The sequence below is a fragment of the Muntiacus reevesi genome, chromosome 1 (genome assembly GCF_963930625.1).
Source record: "Muntiacus reevesi chromosome 1, mMunRee1.1, whole genome shotgun sequence".
NCBI classification, from domain to species: domain Eukaryota; kingdom Metazoa; phylum Chordata; class Mammalia; order Artiodactyla; family Cervidae; genus Muntiacus; species Muntiacus reevesi.
The window spans coordinates 182,157,776-182,181,856 of record NC_089249.1 but is presented as its reverse complement, the minus strand read 5'-3'; the positions used below and the strand labels follow the sequence as shown (position 1 = coordinate 182,181,856).

General features: G+C 37.9%; 1 protein-coding gene across 1 annotated transcript in view; it reads left to right on the top strand.

Annotated features, from left to right (window-relative positions):
- Nucleotides 1–377: 377 nt before the first annotated feature.
- The window catches only part of PRSS38 (serine protease 38), a 41,040-nt gene continuing 17,336 nt past the window's right edge, over nt 378–24,081 (top strand). Inside the window, exons 1-3 of the mRNA XM_065915692.1 lie at nt 378–537; nt 739–901; nt 1,655–1,926. Coding sequence (XP_065771764.1) covers nt 378–537; nt 739–901; nt 1,655–1,926 — 595 coding nt within the window. The remainder of the gene's footprint in view (nt 538–738; nt 902–1,654; nt 1,927–24,081) is intronic.

The following is a 24,081-nucleotide window of genomic DNA, read 5'->3' as shown; positions in this document are numbered from 1 at the left end:
GAGGTGTGAAAAGTGCTTGTATATTTCTGAACTGCTGGGACTGAGACATGACCAAATTTAAGCTTGCTGGCTGGATGTTGGGAGACTCGGGATGAAATTATTCCCATTGCGTTAACCAACAGCCAGGCAGCTGAGTAGGGAGAGAGACCACCACCATCCAGGGAGAAAGACCACCCAGAGTCTAATTGAGCACCCTCCAGGGAGTGAAACCACAGAGAGCCAGCCATGGTGGGATGGGGGAGGCGGTGTGAGGAGGAGCGAGATAGCTGGTGCTTGTGCTGTGGGGCCTTCCTACTATCGTGCGCCTGGGCACCGTCACGTGTTTATGACGTCACAGGTCGTGCGCTCCAGCCCTGACATCCTTGAGGCAGGCCCACATGGCCGCCGCCCTGACTGGCCCTCACACTGTGCCTGGAGAGCCCTGGCCCACGACCCTGAGCCTCCTCCTGCTCCTGTTTCTCCTGCCTCCCACCCAGGTTGTAGCCACAGCCCACAGGCACCCTGCCAGTGAGGAGGTCGCCTTTAGCCGTGATGTGGGTAGGACACCCCCCCAAGCCCAGGTTGGCGGTGGTCCTGGTGGTGAATCTGATGAATCCCGGGCTTCCGACTCCCATGGGTGGACACCCAGCCTTCCGCGGTCCTTTCCTTTTTCCACACCTCCCACTCTCCCTCCCTTCGCTTTGCATGTGGCCACCCTGGTGCCGCTGCTACTCATACCCTTTGTCATCCTTCCTTCAGCATGTGGCCAGCGTCCTGTGCAAGGGAAGATACTGGGAGGCGTGGATGCCCTTGAGAGAAAGTGGCCGTGGCAGGTCAGCGTGCACTACACAGGTTTCCACATCTGTGGTGGGTCCATCGTTGATGAGTACTGGATCCTGTCGGCTGCCCACTGCTTTGACAGGTGAGTGAGTGGTGATGGATACCCTTCCCATGGAGGTCTAGGACTGCAGGGCCAACCACATGGACTACATAGGACTGGGACTTCTTGAAGTTGGGGAGAGAATGGGACCCAGCACACAGCTCCATTCACTACAGCTTCTTGCACAGGACTGAGGGCTCCCGTAGGGCCATCAGTTCTTCCGGATAGGTGTGGAACAAAATAATAGGATGAGAGGTGAGGTGAGGAGTCACATCTTAGGATGATAAGATGAGAGGTGATGAAAGACCTCTGCATGAGACAGGTGCTAAGGGTTGGTGCACTGGGACGACCCAGAGGGATGGGATGGAGAGGGAGGCGGGAGGGGGAATCAGGTTGGGGAACACATGTGAATCCATGGCTGATTCATGTCAATGTATGGCAAAAACCACTACAATATTGTAAAGTATTTAGTCTCCAATGAATAAAAATAAATGGAAAAAAAAAAAAAGAAGTATCCTCATTGGCAGCTCACTGTACATCTGACAAGCTCACCATCCAGCAGATACTGGTGAGTCCTTGAATCCTCCATATACTCAGGTCAGGACTTCTTTGGGAGCAATTCTGCCAGTCAGGTCCCTACTGTGCTGGAACGGCTCACTTTCCACATCCTGGCTGAGAGCTTGAATGCCCAGGCCCCCGTGTTTCAGGACTCCTTGGGCCTGTGAGCTCATGGAAGCTCCTCTTCCCATGGTTCAGGTGCTTGAACAACTGTACCTTTGTTCTCTCTCTGTACAGGAGTATGAACACTGAGGCATATGATATATATGTGGGCCTTGTGGACCTCCTGGTTGCCGGCAATCACACACAGTGGTTTGAGGTAAATAAGGTGATCATACACCCCACCTATGGATTGTACCACCCTATTGGAGGCGACGTCGCCCTGGTGCAGCTGAAAACCCGCATTGTTTTTTCCGACGCTGTGCTTCCTGTCTGTATTGCACCCCCAGACTTGACTCTTGCAAACCTTTCTTGCTGGGCTACAGGATGGGGATCCATCTCCCAAGAAGGTAAGAAAACAAAGTGCAGGGTGGATCCCTTTATTGGAGCTTGTGGAAGAGATGATGGCTTTATGACATTACCGGAGAGAACATGTTCTGTCCATTAAGAGGTTGCAAGTATCTGAGGACTGGAATCTTTATCCATCCATCAATCATGATATGTTTCTCTGTCAATGTGGAGTTGTGCTTTATTCCTGGCCGGCTTTGTTCTATACAGAGAAGTAGTTACATCTACTTTGAGTGTGAAACTAATATTTTGTATACCAAGAGCACAAATTTCCAGCGTAGTTGTTCTTAAAATTTTAAATTAATTTATAATCTTTTTTAACCTATAAAAAAACACATTAGTTATTCTAGTTATCCATAAAGGCCTTGTAACTTTCTTTCTAGGTTTAAATCTTTGTATTTTAGGATTTCTATGGTTATATAAAAGATTATTTTCAATTGCATTTGCTAATCAGACACAGCTGTTGATTTCTGTGTATTGATAATATTTCCACTCACCATATAGGGCTAATTTTTAATAGTTCGTCAGTTGATTATTTAATTGTTCTAGATTATTAAATATATTTTCTTCAGATAAAGCTTGTTTCATCACTTCCTGTTCTATATCTTATCCTTAATTAATTTTTCTTATCTTATTGCAATGATTAGAACCTCTAGTAGAAATGTTGCTAGGTCTCTTTTTCTTGTTTTTTGTTTTAATTGAAATGCTTCTAATAGCTTACTATTGCATCTGTGGCTTAATTTGGAGATTTCAAATTGATATCTTATATCAGTTTAAGAAAGTTTAACATCTGCTTTACTTAATTAAAAAAACTCTTACTGAAGTTAAACTGATATAAATTCAAATTAGAATGTTAAAACTTTAGAATGTTAAATGTAATCCCCATGGTAAACATGAAAGGAAATTAAGAGGGAATTTAAATATTTCACTACAAAAAATCAACTAAATGCAAAGAAGACAGGAATGCAAGAAAATGAGGCAAGGGGGAAGCTATAAGGCATGTATAAAGTAAGTAGTAAAATGACAGAACCAAGTTTCTCCTTACCAATAATTACTTTGAATGTAAATGGTTGAACTCTCAAATCAAAAGACAGAGACTGGAATTAGGGAGATAAAGCCAAGATGGTAGAGTACACCTTCTCTCACTGGAACACATAAATTACAGTCATTGACAAAACAACTATTGATGAGAAAGACTGGAATCCACCAGAGAAGATTTTCTACAACTAAAGATGGGAGTCATAAAGAGATGGGTAGGAAGGGCAAAGTCATAGTATAGTCAAGACCTATACGCTTGGGTGGATGACCCACAAATAGAATAATTACAAATATGGAGCTTCTCCCCAAGGAATAAAGGGTCTGAACCTCACATTGGGCTCCCTGGTCCTGGGGTCCTATACCAGGAATATTTGGTTTTGGAGGCCAACAGGCCTTAATTTTGGGACACTCAGAAACCTGTGAGAAATAAAGACTCCACTCTTAAAAGGCATGTATAAAATCTCACATGCTCCAGGACCTAGAGCAGAGTAGTAATTTGAAAGGAGCCTGGGTCAGATCCACCTACTTATCTTGGAGAGTCTCCCCGAGAGGTAGGAAGCAACTGGAGCTCATCCTGCAGACATAGACACTGGTGGCACCATTTAGGGGAGCTCATTCTATCACATGGACACTGGTGTTGACAAGTATTATTTTAGAATCCTCTATCTAGTTTATTGGGCTTCCCTAGTGTAAAGGATCTGCCCGCAATGTAGGAGACCCAGGTTCAAACCCTGGGTCAGGAAGATTCCCTGGGGAAGAGAATAGTTACTCACTGCAGTATTCTTGCCTGGAGAATTCCATGGACAGGGGAGCCTGATGGGCTACAGTTCATGGGACTGCAAAGAGTCGGACATGATTTAGTTCACCACTGACCAACCTGGGAAGCCCACATTACATCTCTAGTACTTATTTATCTTGTAACTGCTGGAAGTTTATAACTTTTGACTGCCTTCAACCAATTCCATCCTCCCTCAACACTCCCCTGCCACTGGTAATCACAAAACTAATCTCTTTCTATGAGTTTGTCTTTGAAGTCTAATTGATATATTAGCTCCTGTTATATGACATAGTGATTTGGTATTTCTCCACAGCTTAAAATTATCACCATGATAAGTCTAATTATGATATGTCACTATACAAATATATTGCATAATTTTTTATTTTATTCTGCACACTGTACATTTCATGGCTGTGACTCATTTATTTTACAGCTGGAAGTTTGTACCTCTTAATCTTCCTCACCTATTTCTTTCCATTCTCCAACCCCACACCTCTGGCAACCACCTGTTTTTTCTCTGTATCTATAGCTCTGTTCTGTTCATTTGTTTTCTTTAGATTCCACATATAAGTGAAATCATACAATATTTGGGCTTCCTTGGTGGCTCAGATGGTAAAGAATCTGCCTGCAGTATGGGAGACCGGAGTTCAGTCCCTGGGTTGGGAAGATTTCCTGGAGAAAGAAATGGCACCCCACTCCAGTATTCTTGCCTGGAGAATTCCATGGACAGAGGATCCATGGAGTTGCAAAGAGTCAGACACGACTAAGCAACAACACACACACACACACACACACACACACACACACACCCCATTTGTCTTTCTCTGTCTGACTTATTTCACTTAGCACAATATCCTCTAGATCCATCCATGTTGTTGCAAATGGTAAGATTTCATTCTTTTTTATGGTTGGGTAAATTCCATTGTATATATGTACCACATGTCCCAGTTAACTCAAGAGGGGTGGGATAGGGAGGGAGATGGGAGGGAGGTTCAAGAGCGAGGGGACATATATATATTTATGGCTGATTCATGTTGATGTTTGACAGAAAACAACAAAATTCTGTAGAGCAATTACCCTTCAATTAAAAAATAACTAATTTTTGTTTAAAAAAAACATTAATTCTTTGGTTCTCAGCTTTCTTTATGGTCCAACTCTCACATCCATACGTACTGGAAAAGCCATAGTTTTGACTATATAGACCTTTGTCAGCAAGTAATGTCTCTGCTTTTTAATATACTGTCGAGGTTCGTCATAGCTTTTCTTCCAAGAAGCAACTATCTTTTAATTTCATGGCTGCAGTCACCATCTATAGTGATTTTGGAGCCCAAGAAAATAAAGTCTGTCACTGTTCCCATTGCTTCCCCATCTATCTGCTATGAAGTGATGGGACCAGATGACATGATCTCCATTTTTTGATTGTGGAGTTTTAAGCCAAAATTTTCACTCTTCTCTTTCACTTTCATTAAGAGGCTCTTTAGTTCCTCCTGGTTTTCTGCAGGAATGGTGTCATCTTAAATCATCTTTATTTATATTTTTTTTCTTTTTTACTGTTCTGTTCAGCTTCATTGATGGTCTTTATTAACATGATCTTGTGGATGATAGCCATTCTGACAGGTGTGAGGTGGTATTTCACTGTGGTTTTGCTTTGCATTTCTTTGATGATTAGCATTGTTGAGCATATTTTCATGCGTCTGTTGGCCATTTGTGTGTCTCCTTAGGGAAAATGTCAGTTCAGGTCTTCTGTCCATTGTTAAATTGAATTTAGATAGATAGGAGATATACATATAGATAGATGTAGATATAAATATATAGAGCGTTGTATAAGCTATTATATATTTTGGATATTAACCCTTATAGGGCATATTACTTGGAAATATTTTCTCTCATTCAGTAGAATGTCCTTTCATTTTGTAACTTTCTTAGTGGTATCCTTTACCTTGCTAAAACTTTTAAGTTTAACTTGATTTCATTTGTTTATTTTTCATTTTCCTTTCTTTCCTAAAGGGACAAGCCCAAAACACTATTGCTACAATTCATATCAAAGAGTGTTCTGTGTATATTCTCTTTTAAGAGTTTTGTGGTTTCTGGTCTGATGTTTAAGTCTTTAATCTATTTTCAGTTTATTTTCATATGTGGTATGAGAAAATGTTTTAATTTCATTATTTTACATGCAGCTATTCCAATTTCCAAGCACCATTTATTGAAGATGGCCTTTTCCTCATTGTATATTTTTGCCTCCTTTGTTGTAGATTAATTGAACATAAGTATGTGGATTTATTTCTGGGTCCTCTATTGTTTCCCATTGATCTACATGCCTGTTTTATGTGCCAGTACCATACTGTTTGAGTACTGAAACTTTGTAGTATAGTCTGAGGTCAGCCACCATGATACTTATAACTTTGTTCCCTCTTCTCAACATTGCCTTGGCTATTTGTTGTGTGTGTGTGTGTGTGTGTGTGTGTGTGTGTGTGCATGTGTGTGTGAGACTCCATATAAATTTTAGGATTATTTGTTCTAGTTCTGTGAAAAATATCATGGGTATTTTGGTGAGGGTTGCATTAAATCTGTAATGATTTAGGGTAGTATGATCATGTTGTTCTGTGCTTAGTCACTCAGTTGTGTCCGGATCTTTGCAACCCCATGGACTGCAGCCCTCCGGGCTCCTCTGTCCAAGGGAATTCTCCAGGCAAGAATACAGTGGAGTGCACTGCCATACCCTCCTCCAGGGGATCTTCCCAACCCAGGGATCAAACCCAGATCTTCTGCACTGCAGGCAGATTCTTTACTGTTGAGCCATATATATATATGCACACATGTTTTTCAGTCACTAAGTCATGTATGACTCTTTGAAACCTCATGGACAACAACAAGTCAGGCTCCTCTGTCCTTCACCATCTCCCAGAGCTTGCTCAGATTCTTATCCATTGAGTCAGTGATGCTATCTAACCATCTCATCCTCTGCTGCCTCTTTCTCCTTTAGCCTTCAATCTTTTCCAGTAAGTTGGCTCCTTGCATCAGGTGGCCAAGTATTGGAGCGTCTGCTTCAGTGAATATTCAGGGTTGATTTCCTTTAGGATCCCCTTGCAGTCCAAGAGACTCTCAAGAGTCTTCTCCAGCACCACAGTTCAAAAGCATCAATTCTTTAGTGCTCAGCCTTCTTTATGGTCCAACTCTCACATTTGTACATGACTACTGGAAACACATGGACTTTGTTGGCAAAGTGATGTCTCTGCTTTTTAACGTGCTGTCTAGGTTTGTCATGATTTTCCTTCCAAGGAGCAAATGTCTTAATTTCATGGCTTCAGTCACCATCCACAGTGATTTCAGAGTCCAAGAAAATAAATTCTGTCATTGCTTCCACTTTATCCCTTCCATTTGCCATGAAGTGATGGGGCCAGATGCCATGATCTTAGTTTTTTGAATGTTTAGTTTCAAGAGAACTTTTTCACTCTCCCCTTTCACCCTCACCAAAAGACTCTTTAGTTCCTCTTTGCTTTCTGCCATTAGAGTGGTATCATCTGTGTATCTGAGGTTGTTGATATTTGTCCCAGCAGTCTTGATTCCAGTTTGCAATTCATTCAGCCTGGCAATTTTCATGATGTACTTTGCATATAAGTTAAATAAGCAGGGTGATAATATACAACCTTGTCATACTCCTTTCCCAATTTTTAATCAGTTAGTTGTCCCATGTCCAGTTCTAACTGTTGTTTCTTGACCCACATACAAGTTTCTCAGGAGACAGGTATGGTGGTCTGATACTCCCATCTCTTTAAGAATTTTCCACAGTTGTTTATACAGCCTTTGACTGTATGGATGACAACATATGTGTGTGTATGTATGTACATATATATACATGTATATACATGTATATATATATGTATATATATATATATGTACTCAGCCATAAAAGTGAATGAAATTCTGCTCTTTGCAGCAATGTGGATGGATCTAGACAATATTATGCTTAGTTAAATAATTTATACACAGAAGGACAAATACTGTGTGAGTCATATTGCTAACTTGTGGAATCTAAAAAATACTACCAATGAGTATATGTAAAATGGAAACCAACTCACAGATTTAGAAAACAAACTAGTGGTTACCAAAGGGTTAGGGAAAGGGAAGTGGCAAACTAGGAGTATAAGATAAAGGGATATAAAATATTACATATAAAATAGATAAGTAACAAGGATATATTGTATAGTACAAGGAATTTCAGTCACTATCTTGTAATAACATTTTTTGTAATAACTTTTAATGAAGTTTAATCTATAAAACTCAGCAGTGGCCACAGGACTGGAAAGGTCAATTTTCACTCCAACCCCAAAGAAGGGCAATCCCAAAGAATGCTCAAACTACCGCACAATTGCACTCATCTCACACACTAGTAAAGTGATGCCTAAAATTCTCCAAGTCAGGCTTCAGCAATACGTGAACCGTGAACTTCCAGATGTTCAAGCTGATTTTAGAAAAGGCAGAGGAACCAGGGTTCAAATTGCCAATATCCGCTGGATCGTCAAAAAAGCAAAAGAGTTCCAGAAAAACATCTACTTCTGATTTATTGACCATGCCAAAGCCTTTGACTGTGTGGATCACAATAAACTGTGGAAAATTCTGAAAGAGGTGGGAATACCAGACCACCTGACCTGCCTCTTGAGAAACCTGTATACAGGTCAGGATGCAACAGTTAGAACTGGACATGGAACAACAGACTGGTTCCAAATAGGAAAAGGAGTAGGTCAAGGCTGTATATTGTCATCCTGCTTATTTAACTTATATGCAGAGTACACCATGAGAAACGCTGGGCTGGATGAAGCACAAGCTGGAATCAGATTGCTGGGAGGAATATCAATAACCTCAGATATGCAGATGACACCATCCTTATGGCAGAAAGTGAAGAAGAACTAAAGAGCCTCTTGATGAAAGTGAAAGAGTAAAGTGAAAAAGTTGGCTTAACGCTCAACATTCAGAAAACAAAGATTATGGCATTCAGTCCCATCACTTCATGGGAAATAGATGGGGAAACAGTGGAAACAGTGGCTGACTTTATTTTTCTGGGCTCCAAAATCACTGCAGATGGTGATTGCAGCCATGAAATTAAAAGATGCTTACTCCTTGGAAGGAAAGTTATGACCAACCTAGACAGCATATTAAAAAGCAGAGACATTACTCTGTCAACATTATCTGTCTAGTCAAGGCTGTGGTTTTTCCAGTAGTCATGTACGGATGTGAGACTTGGACTATAAAGAAAGCTGAGCGCCGAAGAATTGATGCTTTTGAACTGTGGTGTTGGAGAAGACTCTTGAGAGTCCCTTGGACTGCAAGGAGACCCAACCAGTCCATCCTAAAGGAGATCAGTCCTGGGTGTTCATTGGGAGGACTGATATTGAAGCTGAAACTCCAGTACTTTGGCCACCTGATGCGAAGAGCTGACTCATTTGAAAAGACCCTGATGCTGGGAAAGATTGAGGGCAGGAGGAGAAGGGGATGACAGAGGATGAGATGGTTGAATGGCATCACCGACTCAATGGACGTGGGTTTGGGTGGATTCCGGGAGTTGGTGATGGACAGGGAGGCCTGGCATGCTGCGGTTCATGGGGTCGGAAAGAGTCAGACACGACTGAGCGACTGAACTGAACTGACTCTGTAAAATACTGAATCACAATGCTGTACACCTGAAACTAATATAATAGTGTAAATGAACTATACTGAAATTAAAAATTACTAATATGTTAAATTTTAGTGGAATTTTTTAGAAAGAAAAACAATGGATTTCTTTATATTAATCTTGTATCCTTCAGCTTTACTGAATTCCTTTATTAATTCTAATAGTTTTTTGGTAGAGACATTAGGGTTTTGTATGTATCATGTCATCTGAAATAGTAACAGTTTAACTTCTTCCCTTCCAGTTTCGATACTTTTTATTTCTTTTTCTTGTCTGGCCTCTGTGACTAGGACTTCCAGTCAGTCAGTCAGTTCAGTCGCTCAGTCTCATCTGACACTTTGCAACCCCATGGACTGCATCATGCCAGGCTTCCCTGTCCATCACCAACTCCCGGAGCTTGCTCAAACCCATGTCCATCGAGTTGGTGATGCCATCCAACCATCTCATCCTCTGTCATCTGCTTCTCCTCCTGCCTTCAATCTTTCCCATAGGACTTCCAATACTATGTCAAACAAAAGAGGAAATATTGGGCATCTTTGCCTTGTTCCTAATTTCAGAGGAAAAGCTTTCAGTTTTTCAGCATTGAGAATGGCATCAGCTGTTGGTTTCTCATAACTAGCCTTTATTATATTGAGATATGTCCTCTATATACTAACTTTGAAGGGAGTTTTTATCATAAGTGGTTTTTGAATTTTGTCAAATGCTTTTTCTGTGTCTATTGAGATGATCTTGTGATTTTTATCCTTCCTTTTGTTAATGTGGTAGGAGGGCATGGCAACCTACTCCAGTATTCTTGCCTGGAGAATCCCCATGGAGAGGGAGGGTTGGCAGGCTACAGTCCATGGGGTTACAAACAGTTGGACATGACTGAAGTGACTTAGCACTTGTTAATGTGGTATATCACACTGATATTGAACCATCTGCAGATATTGAACTACAGAAATTGAACCATCCTTGCATCCCTGTAATTAATTTCTTTTGATTATGGTTTGATATTTTTTTATATACTGTTGAATTCAGTTGGCTAATACACTGAGGAGTTTTGTATCTATATTCATCAGGATATTGTCTAGTAATTTTCATTTTTATAATGTCTTTGGTTTTGATATCAGGAAAATGGTGGTCTTGTAGAATGAATTCAATAGTGTTTCCTCCTCCTCAATTTTTTTGAATAGTTGGAGAACAATAGGTATTAACTTTTCAGTTGTGAAACTGTTCAGTCTTTTACTTTTGCCTCTTGGGAGTTTTGCATTACTGATTCAGTTTCACTATTAGTGATCAGTCTGTTCAGATTTTCTATTTCTCCTGATTCAGTTTTGGAAGGTTGCATGTTTTTTTTGCAAATTATCCATATTTTCCTAGGGTGTCCAATTTGTTGGCATATAACTTTCATAGTGTTCTGTTTCAATTTTTTTGTATCTCTGTGATATCATTTGTAATTTTTCCTCTTTCATTTTTGGATCCTCTTTTTCCCGCTATTGAACTTGGTTAAACACTAATTAATTTTCTTTATCATTAAAAAAAATAGCTCTTGGTTTCATTGATCTTTTCTATTTTTGTCTATATTTTATTCTTTTCTATTCTGGCCTTTATTATTTCCTTTCTTCTGATGACCTTTGGTTTTGTTTTTCTTCTTTTTCTAATTCCTTTAGATGATATGTAGTTTGAGATTTTTCTTGTTTCTACAGGTATAAATTTCCCTCTTAGATTTACTTCTGCTGCATACCATAGATCTTGAAAAATTGCTTTTATTTTTATTTTTCTTGAGGTATTTTCTGATTTCATCTTTGCTTTCTTCATTTGCCCATTGCTTTTTAGTTGCATGTTGTTTAGTCTCCATGCATTTGTGGTTTTACTATTTTCTTCCTGTAATTGATTTCTAGTTTCATATCTTATGGTCAGAAAAGTGGTTTGATATAATTTCTATCCTCTTAAATTTGTTAAACTAAATATATAAAACAAATACTAACAGAATGAAAGTGAGAAACTGGCAATGATAAAATAATAGTAGGGGACTATAACACTCCAGTTACAATCAGACAGATATCAGTAAGGAAACAATGGCCTTTAAATGACACATTAGGCCAGATGGACATAATAGCTATCTATAGAACATTCCATCCAGAAACAGCACAGTACTATATTGGGTGCATGGACTTCCCTGGTGGCTCATACAGTAGAGTCCACCTGTGATGCTGGATACCCAGGTTCGATTCCTGGGCTGGGAAGATCCCCTGGAAAGAGAATGGCTACCCACTCCAATTTTATTGACTGGAGAATTCCATGGACAGAAGAGCCTGAAGGGCTACAGTCCATGGGGTCACAGAGTTGGATACAATTGAGCAACTGATATACACACATATTAGGTGCATGAATGTTAACAAACATTATATCCTATTCTTGTATTGATCCCTTTATTGTATAATGCCCTTCTCGGTCTTTTGTCATAGACTTTTATTTAAAGTCTTGTTTTTCTGTTGTCAGTACTGCCACCCCAGCATTCTTTTTGGTTCCATTTGTGTGGAAAAACTTTTTCCATCCCCTCACTTTCAGTCTCTGTGTGTCTTTAGCTCTGAAGTGAGTTTCTTGTAGGCTATATATAGATGAGTCTTGTTTTTCATCCAGTTAGCTCCTTTCTGTCTTTTGATGGGAAGATTAGTGTATTGATATTTCAAGTGACTATTGATAGGTATGTAATTTTTGTCATTTTGTTACTTGTTTTCTGGTTGCTTTTTAGTTATTTTCTGTTATTATTATTTTTGTCTCTTCCATTGAAGTTTGATGGTTTTCTTTAGTATTCTTTTCTCTTTAGTTTTCTGTGTCTACTGTAGGTTTTTGATTTGTGGTTACCATTTATTATTTTTTGTGTGTGTGGTTACATTTTTAAAATAACAATAGCTTTTTAAAAAATATGCTCATTTATTTTGAAGCTATCAAAGGTGTATTTTCAAGGTTTAAAAAAAAATTTTTTTTTTATTAGTTGGAGGCTAATTACTTCACAGCATTTCAATGGGTTTTGTCATACATTGATATGAATCAGCCATAGAGTTACACGTATTCCCCATCCCAATCCCCCCTCCCACCTCCCTCTCCACCTGATTCCTCTGGGTCTTCCTAGTGCACCAGGCCCGAGCACTTGTCTCATGCATCCCACCTGGGCTGGTGATCTGTTTCACTATAGATAATATACATGCTGTTCTTTTGAAAAATCCCACCCTCACCTTCTCCCACAGAGTTCAAAAGTCTGTTCTGTACTTCTGTGGCTCTTTTTCTGTTTTGCATATAGGGTTATCGTTACCATCTTTCTAAATTCCATATATATGTGTTAGTATGCTGTAATGTTCTTTATTGTGGTTACCATTTATTTTGACCTATGACTATATTTACTGGTTCAAACTCATAGTCAATTCAATTCAAGCACATTCTAAAAGATATATTTTAATGGATACAAAAACAAGACTCCTATATATGCTGTCTACAAGAGACCCACCTCAAAACAAGGGACACATACAGACTGAAAGTGAAGGACTGGAAAAAAATATTTCACGCAAACGGAGACCAAAAGAAAGCAGGAGTCGCAATACTCATATCAGATAAAATAGACTTTCAAATAAAGGATGTGAAAAGAGACAAAGAAGGACACTACATAATGATCAAAGGATCAATCCAAGAAGAAGATATAACAATTATAAATATATATGCACCCAACATAGGAGCACAGCAATATGTAAAGCAAATGCTAATGAGTATGAAAGGGGAAATTAACAATAACACAATAATAGTGGGAGACTTTAATACCCCACTCACACCTATGGATAGATCAACTAAACAGAAAATTAACAAGGAAACATAAACTTTAAATGACACAATGGACCAGCTAGACCTAATTGATATCTATAGGACATTTCACCCCAAAACAATTTCACCTCTTTCGCAAGTGCACATGGAAACTTCTCCAGAATAGATCACATCCCGGGCCACAAATCTAGCCTTGGTAAATTAAAAAAAAATTGAAATCATTGCAGTCATCTTTTCTGACCACAATGCAGTAAGACTAGATTTCAATTACAGGAAAGAAAACTATTAAAAATACAAACACATGGAGGCTAAATAACACGCTTCTGAATCACCAACAAATCATAGAAGATATCAAAAAAGAGACCAAAATATGCATAGAAATGAATGAAAATGAAAACACAACAACCCAAAACCTATGGGACACTGTAAAAGCAGTGCTAAGCAGAAGGCTCATAGCATTACAGGCTTACCTCAAGAAACAAGAAAAAAGTCAAATAAATAACCTAACTCTACACCTAAAGCAACTAGAGAAGGAAGAAATGAAGAACCCCAGGGTTAGCAGAAGGAAAGAAATCTTAAAAATTAGGGCAGAAATAAATGCAAAAGAAACTAAAGAGACCATAGCAAAAATCAACAAAGCTAAAAGCTGGGTTTTTTTGAAAAGATAAAAAAAATTGACAAACCGTTAGTGAGACTCTTTAAGAAACAAAGGGAGAAGAACCAAATCAACAAAATTAGAAATGAAAATGGAGAGATCACAACAGACAACCCTGAAATACAAAGGATCATAAGAGATTACTACCAGCAGCTCTATGCCAATAAAATGGACAACTTGGAAGAAATGGACAAGTTCTTAGAAAAGTATAACTTTCCAAAACTGAACCAGGAAGAAATAGATCTTAACAGACCCATCACAAGCATGGAAATCGAAACTGTAATCAGAAATCTTCCAGCAAACAGAAGTCCAGGACCAGATGGCTTCACAGCTGAATTCTACCAAAAATTTAGAGAAGAGCTAACACCTATCTAACTCAAACTCTTCCAAAAAATTGCAGATGAAGGTAAACTTCCAAACTCATTCTATGAGGCCACCATCACCCTAATTCCAAAACCAGACAAAGATGCCACAAAAAAAGAAAACTACAGGCCAATATCACTGATGAACATAGATGCAAAAATCCTTAACAAAATTCTAGCAAACAGAATCCAACAACATATTAAAAAAAATCACACACCATGACCAAGTGGGCTTTATCCCAGGAATGCAAGGATTCTTTAATATCCACAAATCAATCAATGTAATACACCACATTAACAAATTGAAAGATAAAAACCATATGATTATCTCAATAGATGCAGAGAAAGCCTTTGACAAAATTCAACACTCATTTATGATTAAAACTCTCCAGAAAGCAGGAATAGAAGGAACATACCTCAACATAATAAAAGCTATATATGACAAATCCACAGCAAACATTATCCTCAATGGTGAAAAATTGAAGGCATTTCCCCTAAAATCAGGAACAAGACAAGGGTGCCCACTCTCACCACTACTATTCAACATAGTGTTGGAAGTGTTGACCACAGCAATCAGAGCAGAAAAAGAAGTAAAAGGAATCCAGATAGGAAAAGAAGAAGTGAAACTCTCATTGTTTGCAGATGACATGATCCTCTACATAGAAAACCCTAAAGACTCTATCAGAAAATTACTAGAGCTAATCAATGAATATAGTAAAGTTGCAGGATATAAAATTAACACACAGAAATCCCTTGCATTCCTATACACTAAGAATGAGAAAACAGAGAAATTAAGGAAACAATACCATTCACCATTGCAACAAAAAGAATAAAATACTTAGGAGTATATCTACCTAAAGAAATAAAAGACCTATACACAGAAAACTATAAAACACTGATGAAAGAAATGAAAGAGGACACAAACAGATGGAGAAATATACCGTGTTCATGGATTGGAAGAATCAATACTGTGAAAATGAGTATACTATCCAAAGCAACCTATAGATTCAATGCAATCCCTATCAAGCTACCAACAGTATTCTTCACAGAACTAGAACAAATAATTTCACACTTTGTATGGAAATACAAAAAACCTCAAATAGCCAAAGCAATCTTGAGAAAGAAGAATGGAACTGGAGGAATCAACCTGCCTGACTTCAGACTCTACTACAAAGCCACAGTCATCAAGAGAGTATGGGACTGGCACAAAGACAGAAATATAGATCAATGGAACAGAATAGAAAGCCCAGAGATAAATCCATGTACCTACGGACACCTTATCTTTGACAAAGGAGGCAAGAATATACAGTGGAGAAAAGACAACCTCTTTAACTGGTGCTGGGAAAACTGGTCAACCACTTGTAAAAGAATGAAACTAGAACACTTTCTAACACCATACACAAAAATAAACTCAAAATGGACTAAAGATCTAAATGTAAGACCAGAAACTATAAAACTCCTAGAGGAGAACATAGGCAAAACACTCTCCGACATAAATCACAGCAAGATTCTCTATGACCCACCTCCCAGAATATTGGAAATAAAAGAAAACTAAACAAATGGGACCTAATGAAACTTAAAAGCTTCTGCACTACAAAGGAAACTATAAGCCAGGTGAAAAGACAGCCTTCAGAATGGGAGAAAATAATAGCAAATGAAGAAACAGACAAAGGATTAATCTCAAAAATATACAAGCAGCTCCTGCAGCTCAATTCCAGAAAAATAAATGACCCAATCAAAAAATGGGCCAAAGATCTAAACAGACATTTCTCCGAAGAAGACATACAGATGGCTAACAAACACATGAAAAGATGCTCAACATCACTCATTATCAGAGAAATGCAAATCAAAACCTCAATGACGTACCATTACACACCAGTTAGAATGGCTGCTATCCAAAAGTCTACAAGTAATAAATGCCGGAGAGGGTGTGGAGAAAAGGGAACCCTCTTACACTGTTGGTGGGAATGCAAACTAGTACAACCACTATGGAGAACAGTGTGGAGATTTCTTAAAAAACTGGAAATAGAACTGCCATATGACCCAGCAATCCCACTTCTGGGCATACACACTGAGGAAACCAGAATTGAAAGAGACACGTGCACCCCAGTGTTCATCACAGCACTGTTTGTAATTGCCAGGACATGGAAGCAACCCAAATGCCCATCAGCAGATGAATGGATAAGGAAGCTGTGGTACATACACACAATGGAATATTACTCAGCATTTAAAAAGAATTCATTTGAGTCAGTTCTAATGAGATAGATGAAACTGGAGTCCATTATACAGAGTGAAGTAAGCCAGAAAGATAAAGACCAATAGAGTATACTAACGCATATATATGGAATTTAAAAGATGGTAACGATAACCCTCTATGCAAAATAGAAAAAGAGACACAGATGTACAGAACAGACTTTTGGACTCTGTGGGAGAAGGCGAGGGTGGGATGCTCTGAGAGAACAGCATTGAAACAAGTATACTATCAAGGGTGAAACAGATCACCAGCCCAGGTTGGATGCATGAGACAAATGCTCAGTGCTGGTGCACTGGGAAGACCTAGAGGGGTGGGATGGAGAAGGAGGTGGGAGCGGGGATCAGGATAGGGAACACATGTAAATCCATGGCTGATTCATGTCAATGTATGGCAAAAACCACTACATATTATAAAGCAATTATCCTCCAACTAATAAAAATAAATGGAAAAAAATAAAATAAAAGATCTACTTTTTTTTTAACTACTCTCACCTGTGTTTTGTGTTTTTCACATCTTCATATCTATTCCTTGTTTATTATAGTTATCAATTCAGTTCAGTCACTCAGTTGTGTCCACCTCTTTGTGAGTGCATGGACTGAGGCATGCCAGGCCTCCCTGTCCATCACCAACTCCTGGAGCTTGCTCAAACTCATGTCCATCGAGTCAATGATGCCATCTAACCATCTCATGCTCTGTTGTTATAGTTGATTTTAAAAATTTTGTCTCTAAACCTTCCTATTAGTTTAAGTGGTTGATCAGAGCCTTTGCTAATAATATCTATTTGCCTTTACTAGTGGGATTTTTCCCCCTTTCATATAAATTCTTACTTCTTGTAGTCTTTTCTTTTCCATTTAAATACCCTTTAGCATTTCTTGTAAGATCACTTTAGTATTGAGAACTCTTCTAGTTTTTGATTGTCTGAAAAAATCTTCAGCTCTTCTTCAGTTCTGAATGATAACCTTGATGGGTAGAGTATCCTAGGTTGTAAGTTTTTCCCTTTCAGTACTTTTTTGAGTATTTATTTTTATTTATTTTTTTTACTTGGCTGTGCCTGGTCTTAGTTGCAGCATGTGGGATCTTTGGTTGTGGCATGTGGAATCTTTTAGCTGTGGCATGCTAACTCTTAGTTGCAGCATGTGAAGTCTTGGTTTGCAGCACGTGGGATCTAGTTCCATGACCAGGGATTGAACCTGAGCCCCCTGCATTGAGAGTGTAGAATCTTAACCACTGGACCACCAGGGAAGTCTTACTTTCAGTACTTTAAATAAATATATCATGCCACTCCCTTCTGGCTTGCAAAATTTGTGCAGGACAACCACATATAGCCTTATAGGGAATTCCTTTATATATGACTATTTGTATTTCTTTTGCTGCCTTTAAAATTCTCTCATTATCTTTAACTTTTGCCTATTTAGTTATAGTATGTCTTAGTGTGAATCTCTTTGGGTTCATCTTGTGTGGAACTCTGTGCTTCCTATACCTGGAAAATGTTTCCTTCTTCAGCCTCATGAATTTTTCAGCTATAATTTCATCAACTTCACTTTCTACCCTCTTCTCTCTCTACTTGTTTTGAAACCCCTAAATGCAAATATTAGTGTACTTGACATTATTTTAGAGGTCCCTTAAAGTATCCTCATTAAAATTTATTTTCATTTTTCTGTTCTGATTGGATGATTTCATTAGTCCTATCTCACATTCTTCTGTATTACCTAGTCTGATGTTATTCCCTTCTTGTATATTTTTCATTTTGGTTATTGCATTCTTCAGCTCTAACTGGTCTTTTTGAAATTTTCTAGTTCCTTGTTAAAATCCTCACTGTTTATTCTTTTCCCAAGTTCACTTAGCTTATTACTATAACTTTGAACTCATCTGATGAATTATCTGTTTCATTATCATTTTTCCAGGGTCTTATCTATTTTTCATTTGAAACATATTCCTATGTTTCTCATTTTAACTTTTTTGTCTCTCTGAAATTAGGTGAAAACAGTTATCTATTCTAGTCTAAAGGGGGTATCCTCTTATGAGATCATCCCTATTCAATTTGCATGTCTCCTTTGGTAGGAGATCTGGATCTGAATTAAGAATGAGTCACCCAGGGTGTGCTGGTGGCTACCACCTTCCTGGGAGTATGGCTGGAGATGGAGGGGCTTGAACCAGAGCCAGGCATGAGCCTGGAATTCTCCTGTACTCAGTGGCAGTGATTACCCCATGAGGAGCAGAAGCAGGGCCCAGGGTGCTGGAGCAGAGCCCCGAGGTTGGGTCCAGGATGGCTCCATTCCTTGTAAGTGTGTGCATTTTCTCTGACAATCACAGCACCATCTCAGTGGAGAGCAGCACTAGAGTAAGAGGAGCTAGAATGAGTGCCCAGGAATCTGTACTCTCAAGTATATGATCTTTTTTTTTTTCCTTATAATGTCTTTGGATTTGGTATCAAGGTAATGCCAACTTGATAGGATGAATTATAAAGTGTTCCCTTATCTTGCATTTTTTGGGAAGTTTGAGAAGAATGGTGTTCATTATTTAAATGTTAGATAGAATTCACCAATGAATCCTTATGGTACTAGATTTTCATTGTTAAACATTTTTACTGAACTAATCTTTCTGTTAAGAATCTGCTGAAATTTCCTATTTCTTCTTCTGTCAGATTAGACTATTTACATGTTTCTAGGAATTGTCTTTCATTGAAGTTATCTTATTTGTTGGAGTATAATTTCTCATAATATTCTTTTATAATTGGTTTTATTTTTCTGAGACCAATAATAAATTCTTCCACTCTGACTTTTGATTTAGGTGATTTGTATCTTCTCTTTTTTTCTTTATCAGTCTAGCTAAAGGTTTGCCAGTTTTGTTTATATTTTCAATGAAACTTTGGTTTGATTGATTGTACTGTTTTTTTTTTTTTTTTCTTTCTGTTTTTTACTTCCTTCCTCTGCTAGCTTTGAGTTTATCATGCCTTTCTTTCTCTCAGCTTCACTAGGGGGCAAGGTTAAGTTATAGATAGAAGATTTTTCTTCTTTTGTAATACAGGAGTTATATTTTTAAATTCCCCTCTGAGCACTGTGTTTGTTGCATCTTAATAAGTTTCATATACTATTGTGTTCATTCATTCTTCTCTAAGTGTTTGCTCTTGTGATTTCTTCTTTGACTTATTGGTTTTTCCAGAATGTATCATTTAATTTCCATTTTTTAAAGGTTTTCTTTCTGTTATTGATTTCCAGCTTCATTTCATCATGTTCAGAGAACACAGTTTACATGATTTCAATATTTTAAAATTTATTGACTTGTTTCATGACTAACTTATATATTCTGCCCTGGACTTTGCCCCATGCCTACTTGAGAAGAATGTATATTCCACTGTTGTTGGGTGAAGTATTATATAAATGTCTGTCAGGTCTAATTGGTTTATAATGTTGTTCAAGTCCTCTATTTCCTTATAATGTACTTGTTCCACATGTTATTGAAAGTGTGGTGTTGGACCTACAACTACTACTATGGAACGGTCTCTTCCCCCACTTCAATTCTGCCAATGTTTGCTTCATATTTTGTTTGATGAATATATTAATTATAAAGAAAACTTAATGAAATGATTCTTTCTTTTATCAATATATAATGCCTATATTTGTTTCTTATAACAGTTTTGACTTGAAGTCTATTTTGTCTGAACTTAGTATAGTCTTCCCACTTTCTTTGGTATTAGTATTTGTGTAAAATATCCTTTTTTTAATCCTTTCATCTTTTTGTATCCTTGGCTCTAAAATGAGTCTCATGAACAGCATATAGCTGGATTTTTCAAAATTAATTCTGCCACTCTCTGTCCTTTGATTGGGGAGTTTAACCCATTTACATTTAAACTAATTACTTATAGTAAGAACTTACTTCCATTATTTGCTATTTCTTTTCAGTTTTAAATCTTTTTGTCCCTTATTTCCTCCAATACTGATTTCTTTTGTGCTTAATTAATTTTTTATAGTGAGCTGCTTTAAACCCTTCACACTTAATGTGTATATTTTTAGACATTTTTGTTTGTTTTTTACCATGGAGATTACATTTAATATTCCACATTTATAACAATCTAGTTTGAACTGATACCAGTTTAACCTCAATAGCTTACAGAAACTGTATAAGTCACATCTTTGTACACTGTGTGCCTCAAGCATGTATTTTAAATTACTTTATGAATTTGTCTTTAAAATTCTGTAGAAAATAAAAAGTAGAATTACAAACCAAAAAGATGACAATAAGGATTTGCCCAAATATTTACCTTTACCAGGATTTAAAAAAAATTTCTTCATGTAGTTTTGAGTTACTGTCTTTGTACTTTCATTTTCACCAGAACTCCTTATAGCATTTCTCTTAGGGAAGATTTAATAGTATCAAACTGTTATCTCTTAATTATCTGAGAATATCTAAGTTCTCATTTTTTAAGGACATTGCTGCCATATATAGAATTCTCAGTAGACAGTTTTTTATTTTAGCACTTTGTGTTATCCCCTTGTCTTCTGACCTCCTTAGTTGTTGTTGTTGTTGTTGTTTTCTGGGTATAGGGTACTTTTATTTTTAATGAGAATCATCTATTGCTCTTATTGAGGACAAGTTGCTTCTGTTTTGCTTCTTTCAAAATTCTGTTTCTCTTTAGTTTTTGGAAGTTTAATTATAGTGTGTCTATATAAGGGCCCTCTTTGATTTTATTCTTCTTGGAGTTTGTTGAACTTCTTGGATTAGTAGATTCAAATCTTCCACCAAGTTGGAAAGTTTCAGGCTATTATCTTTCCAAATATTCTTTCTGCCTTTTTCTCTCTGTCTTCTCCTTCTAGGCATCCAATAATATCCAATAATAATATTGGATAGTGATGGATTTCATACTGTTCCATAGGTCCTTTAGCATCTATTCAGTTTTTTTCTTTTTCTGTTCCTTAAATTTTTAAAAATAATTTCAATTGTCCTATATTTAGGTTAACTGATTTTCTCTTCTGCTTGCTAAGATTTGCTGTTTTCCACTTCTAGTGAAGTTTTATTTCAATTGTTAGACTTTTCAGTGCCAACTTTTCTGTTTGGCACCTTTCAATAATGTATGGTTTTGATAGTTTCATTTTGTTCATTGGTCATTTTCCTGGTTTACTTTAATTCTTTTTGTATGTTTTCCATTAGTTCTTTGAGAATATTTAAGAAAGTTTTAAGCCCTCAGGGACAGTTTCTCCCTGTTTGTTTTGTTTCCTTGAATAAGCTATACATTTCTGTTTTTTTGTATGATTTTTATTGTTGCTGAAAACTGGAATATTGTTTTGTTGAGTATATAATAAATATTATATGTGGTTGGGTATTGAGTATTATAATGTAACTCTGAAGATAGAATTCTCTCTCTCCTCAAGGCTTTCATTTTCCTTTCTTTCTTCTTTTAACTGTCAAAGGCTATAGTAGCGTGTTTAATGATTTTCCCAAATTTTTGCTAAGGCTATATTCCTTGTCATGTATCATCACTAATGTATCCATTCCTTACAATCTGTGCAACTACTTCTGTGACAGATATTTTACTCAATGCCAGTGATTAAAACAAACCAATAAAGCAAACAAAATCTCTTCTTCTTGTCTTTACTCTCTACTATGGTACTTTTCCAACACTTAGACGGGCTTGCACTGAACCTAGAGATCAGCTCATTGTGGAACCCAAGGGCCTTTCTCATGTCTCTTCTTAGCACATGCCTTACCCTGGTGTGTGTGTGGCCTTCTAAATTCCATCAAATACAGGGATGTTTTTATTTTATCACATTGTACACTTTAAGATATATATGTACACCCATGGCTGATTCATGTCAATGTATGGCCAAACCACCACAATACTGTAAAGTAATTAGCCTCCAATTAAAATAAATAAATTAAAAATAAAGACTTTCTGTTGACATCTCATCACACACACAAAAATATATATGATTTTGTTAATTATATTTTGATAAGGATGGAAAAAAAAAAATAAAGGACAGCAACATCACAGCAATTTTTAAAAAAGGATGCAATATTTGCCCTCTAAAAATATTTTATATAATAGCATATTTGTAAACAGCTATATAGGCACAAAGGAAAAGAATGGCGTTTTCCTAATTGGCAAACTGTGTGAAGACACAGGGGAATCAGGGTGAGGTCATTCCAAACACCACAGTTTGGGTAATGCTGAGTCTGGCTGGCAGGGCCTAAGTCCAAAGCATTGTTTAGTCAGTCCAAGATGGGTACTCTAAGTCAGTACTTTTTTTTTTATACCAGAAGTTATCACTTAAAAATCTACCATATAAATTTACCTGTTTTCTCATAGTTCGTGTCTTATAGAGCAAGCTGCCCTATTTCCTCTGGAAATTTCTTTGAGATTGCTCTCCTACTGTTATCATTGCTGTCTAAAGAAGAGCCTTAAATCTTTGCACATAGCTCAGTGTTGCTCTGAGGCTCTCACATCATAAATGATTTGCTCATTTTCATCTGCTGCAAATTCAGTCTCTCCTTTGCTTCTTCACATACGAATTCACATTTATAGCCTTTCATGGTATATTACCTCATAAATCTATAGTTTTTCTCTCTACTGAGGTCATTCTATTTGAACTTGTCACAAGCCTCCAATAATAAATATATTTGTCTACAGGGATGCTTTTGAATGTCTTAATTTCTCTTAAGAAATTCTCCTGAGCTGTTACTCCCAAATTTTAGTCAGTTTATTGGATATTTTGACAATAGTCTTTTCCCCTGGACCTCCACAGGCTGTTTTGCTTGGCTTACAGAGTATCTGAGCAGTGCCCACCGCTTTCACAGCCTGCGTTCTGAACTAGGTGAAACACGGGTGAGTGTCTATGTCAGCTCTTCAGGTAGCCTGCAGACTCAGACAGACGTATGATAATTTGTGAGTGAGATTTGCTTTGCTTCTTCTGGGATCGAGTACCAGGGTCCTATACTTGGATGTGGGTTTCCCTATTCAAAAGTGCCACTGTGCAGGAACCAAGATGGTGGGGAAGTAGGTGGACATGGAATGCATCTCTCTCCACAGGTGCATCAGGAATATATCTACAGAGAGAACAGTTGTCACGGAACACTGACTGAGTACCAGCAGGAGTCCTTGACTACCAGAAAGGATTGTGTAGATCCATGCATGATTTGGTAGGGATGAAGGGAAGAAGGGAGGAGGAGGAGGACAAGCAGGACAGGACCAGCACCCAGGGGCAGGGGAGCTGAAGCAAAGGAGAGACTCCCACATCCAGAGAAACTGGCTGGGACAGAAGGGAAGCATCTGAGGCTATCAGAGGGTGAACCCGCTGATCTCTGACAGTCTGAATAGAGTGAGAAACACACAGACAATCCACGCCATGGCCCTGTACTCCCTACCCCAGGCTGGGACACATGTCCACTGGAGTACACGGGTGCTGGGAGTTGGAGTGTGGGGACTGGAGAGCAATTCCAGGATAAAGACTACTGAGACCAGCCTTCCTCCGTACTGGAGGGCCTCCTAGGGAGGCTGAGGTGGACTGTGACTCACAATGTGGGCCAAGATTGTGGCAGCCAAGACCCTAAGAAAACGGTTATTATTTTTATGTTTTGATTAGTTCATTGTTGGTTCTGGGTTTTTTGTT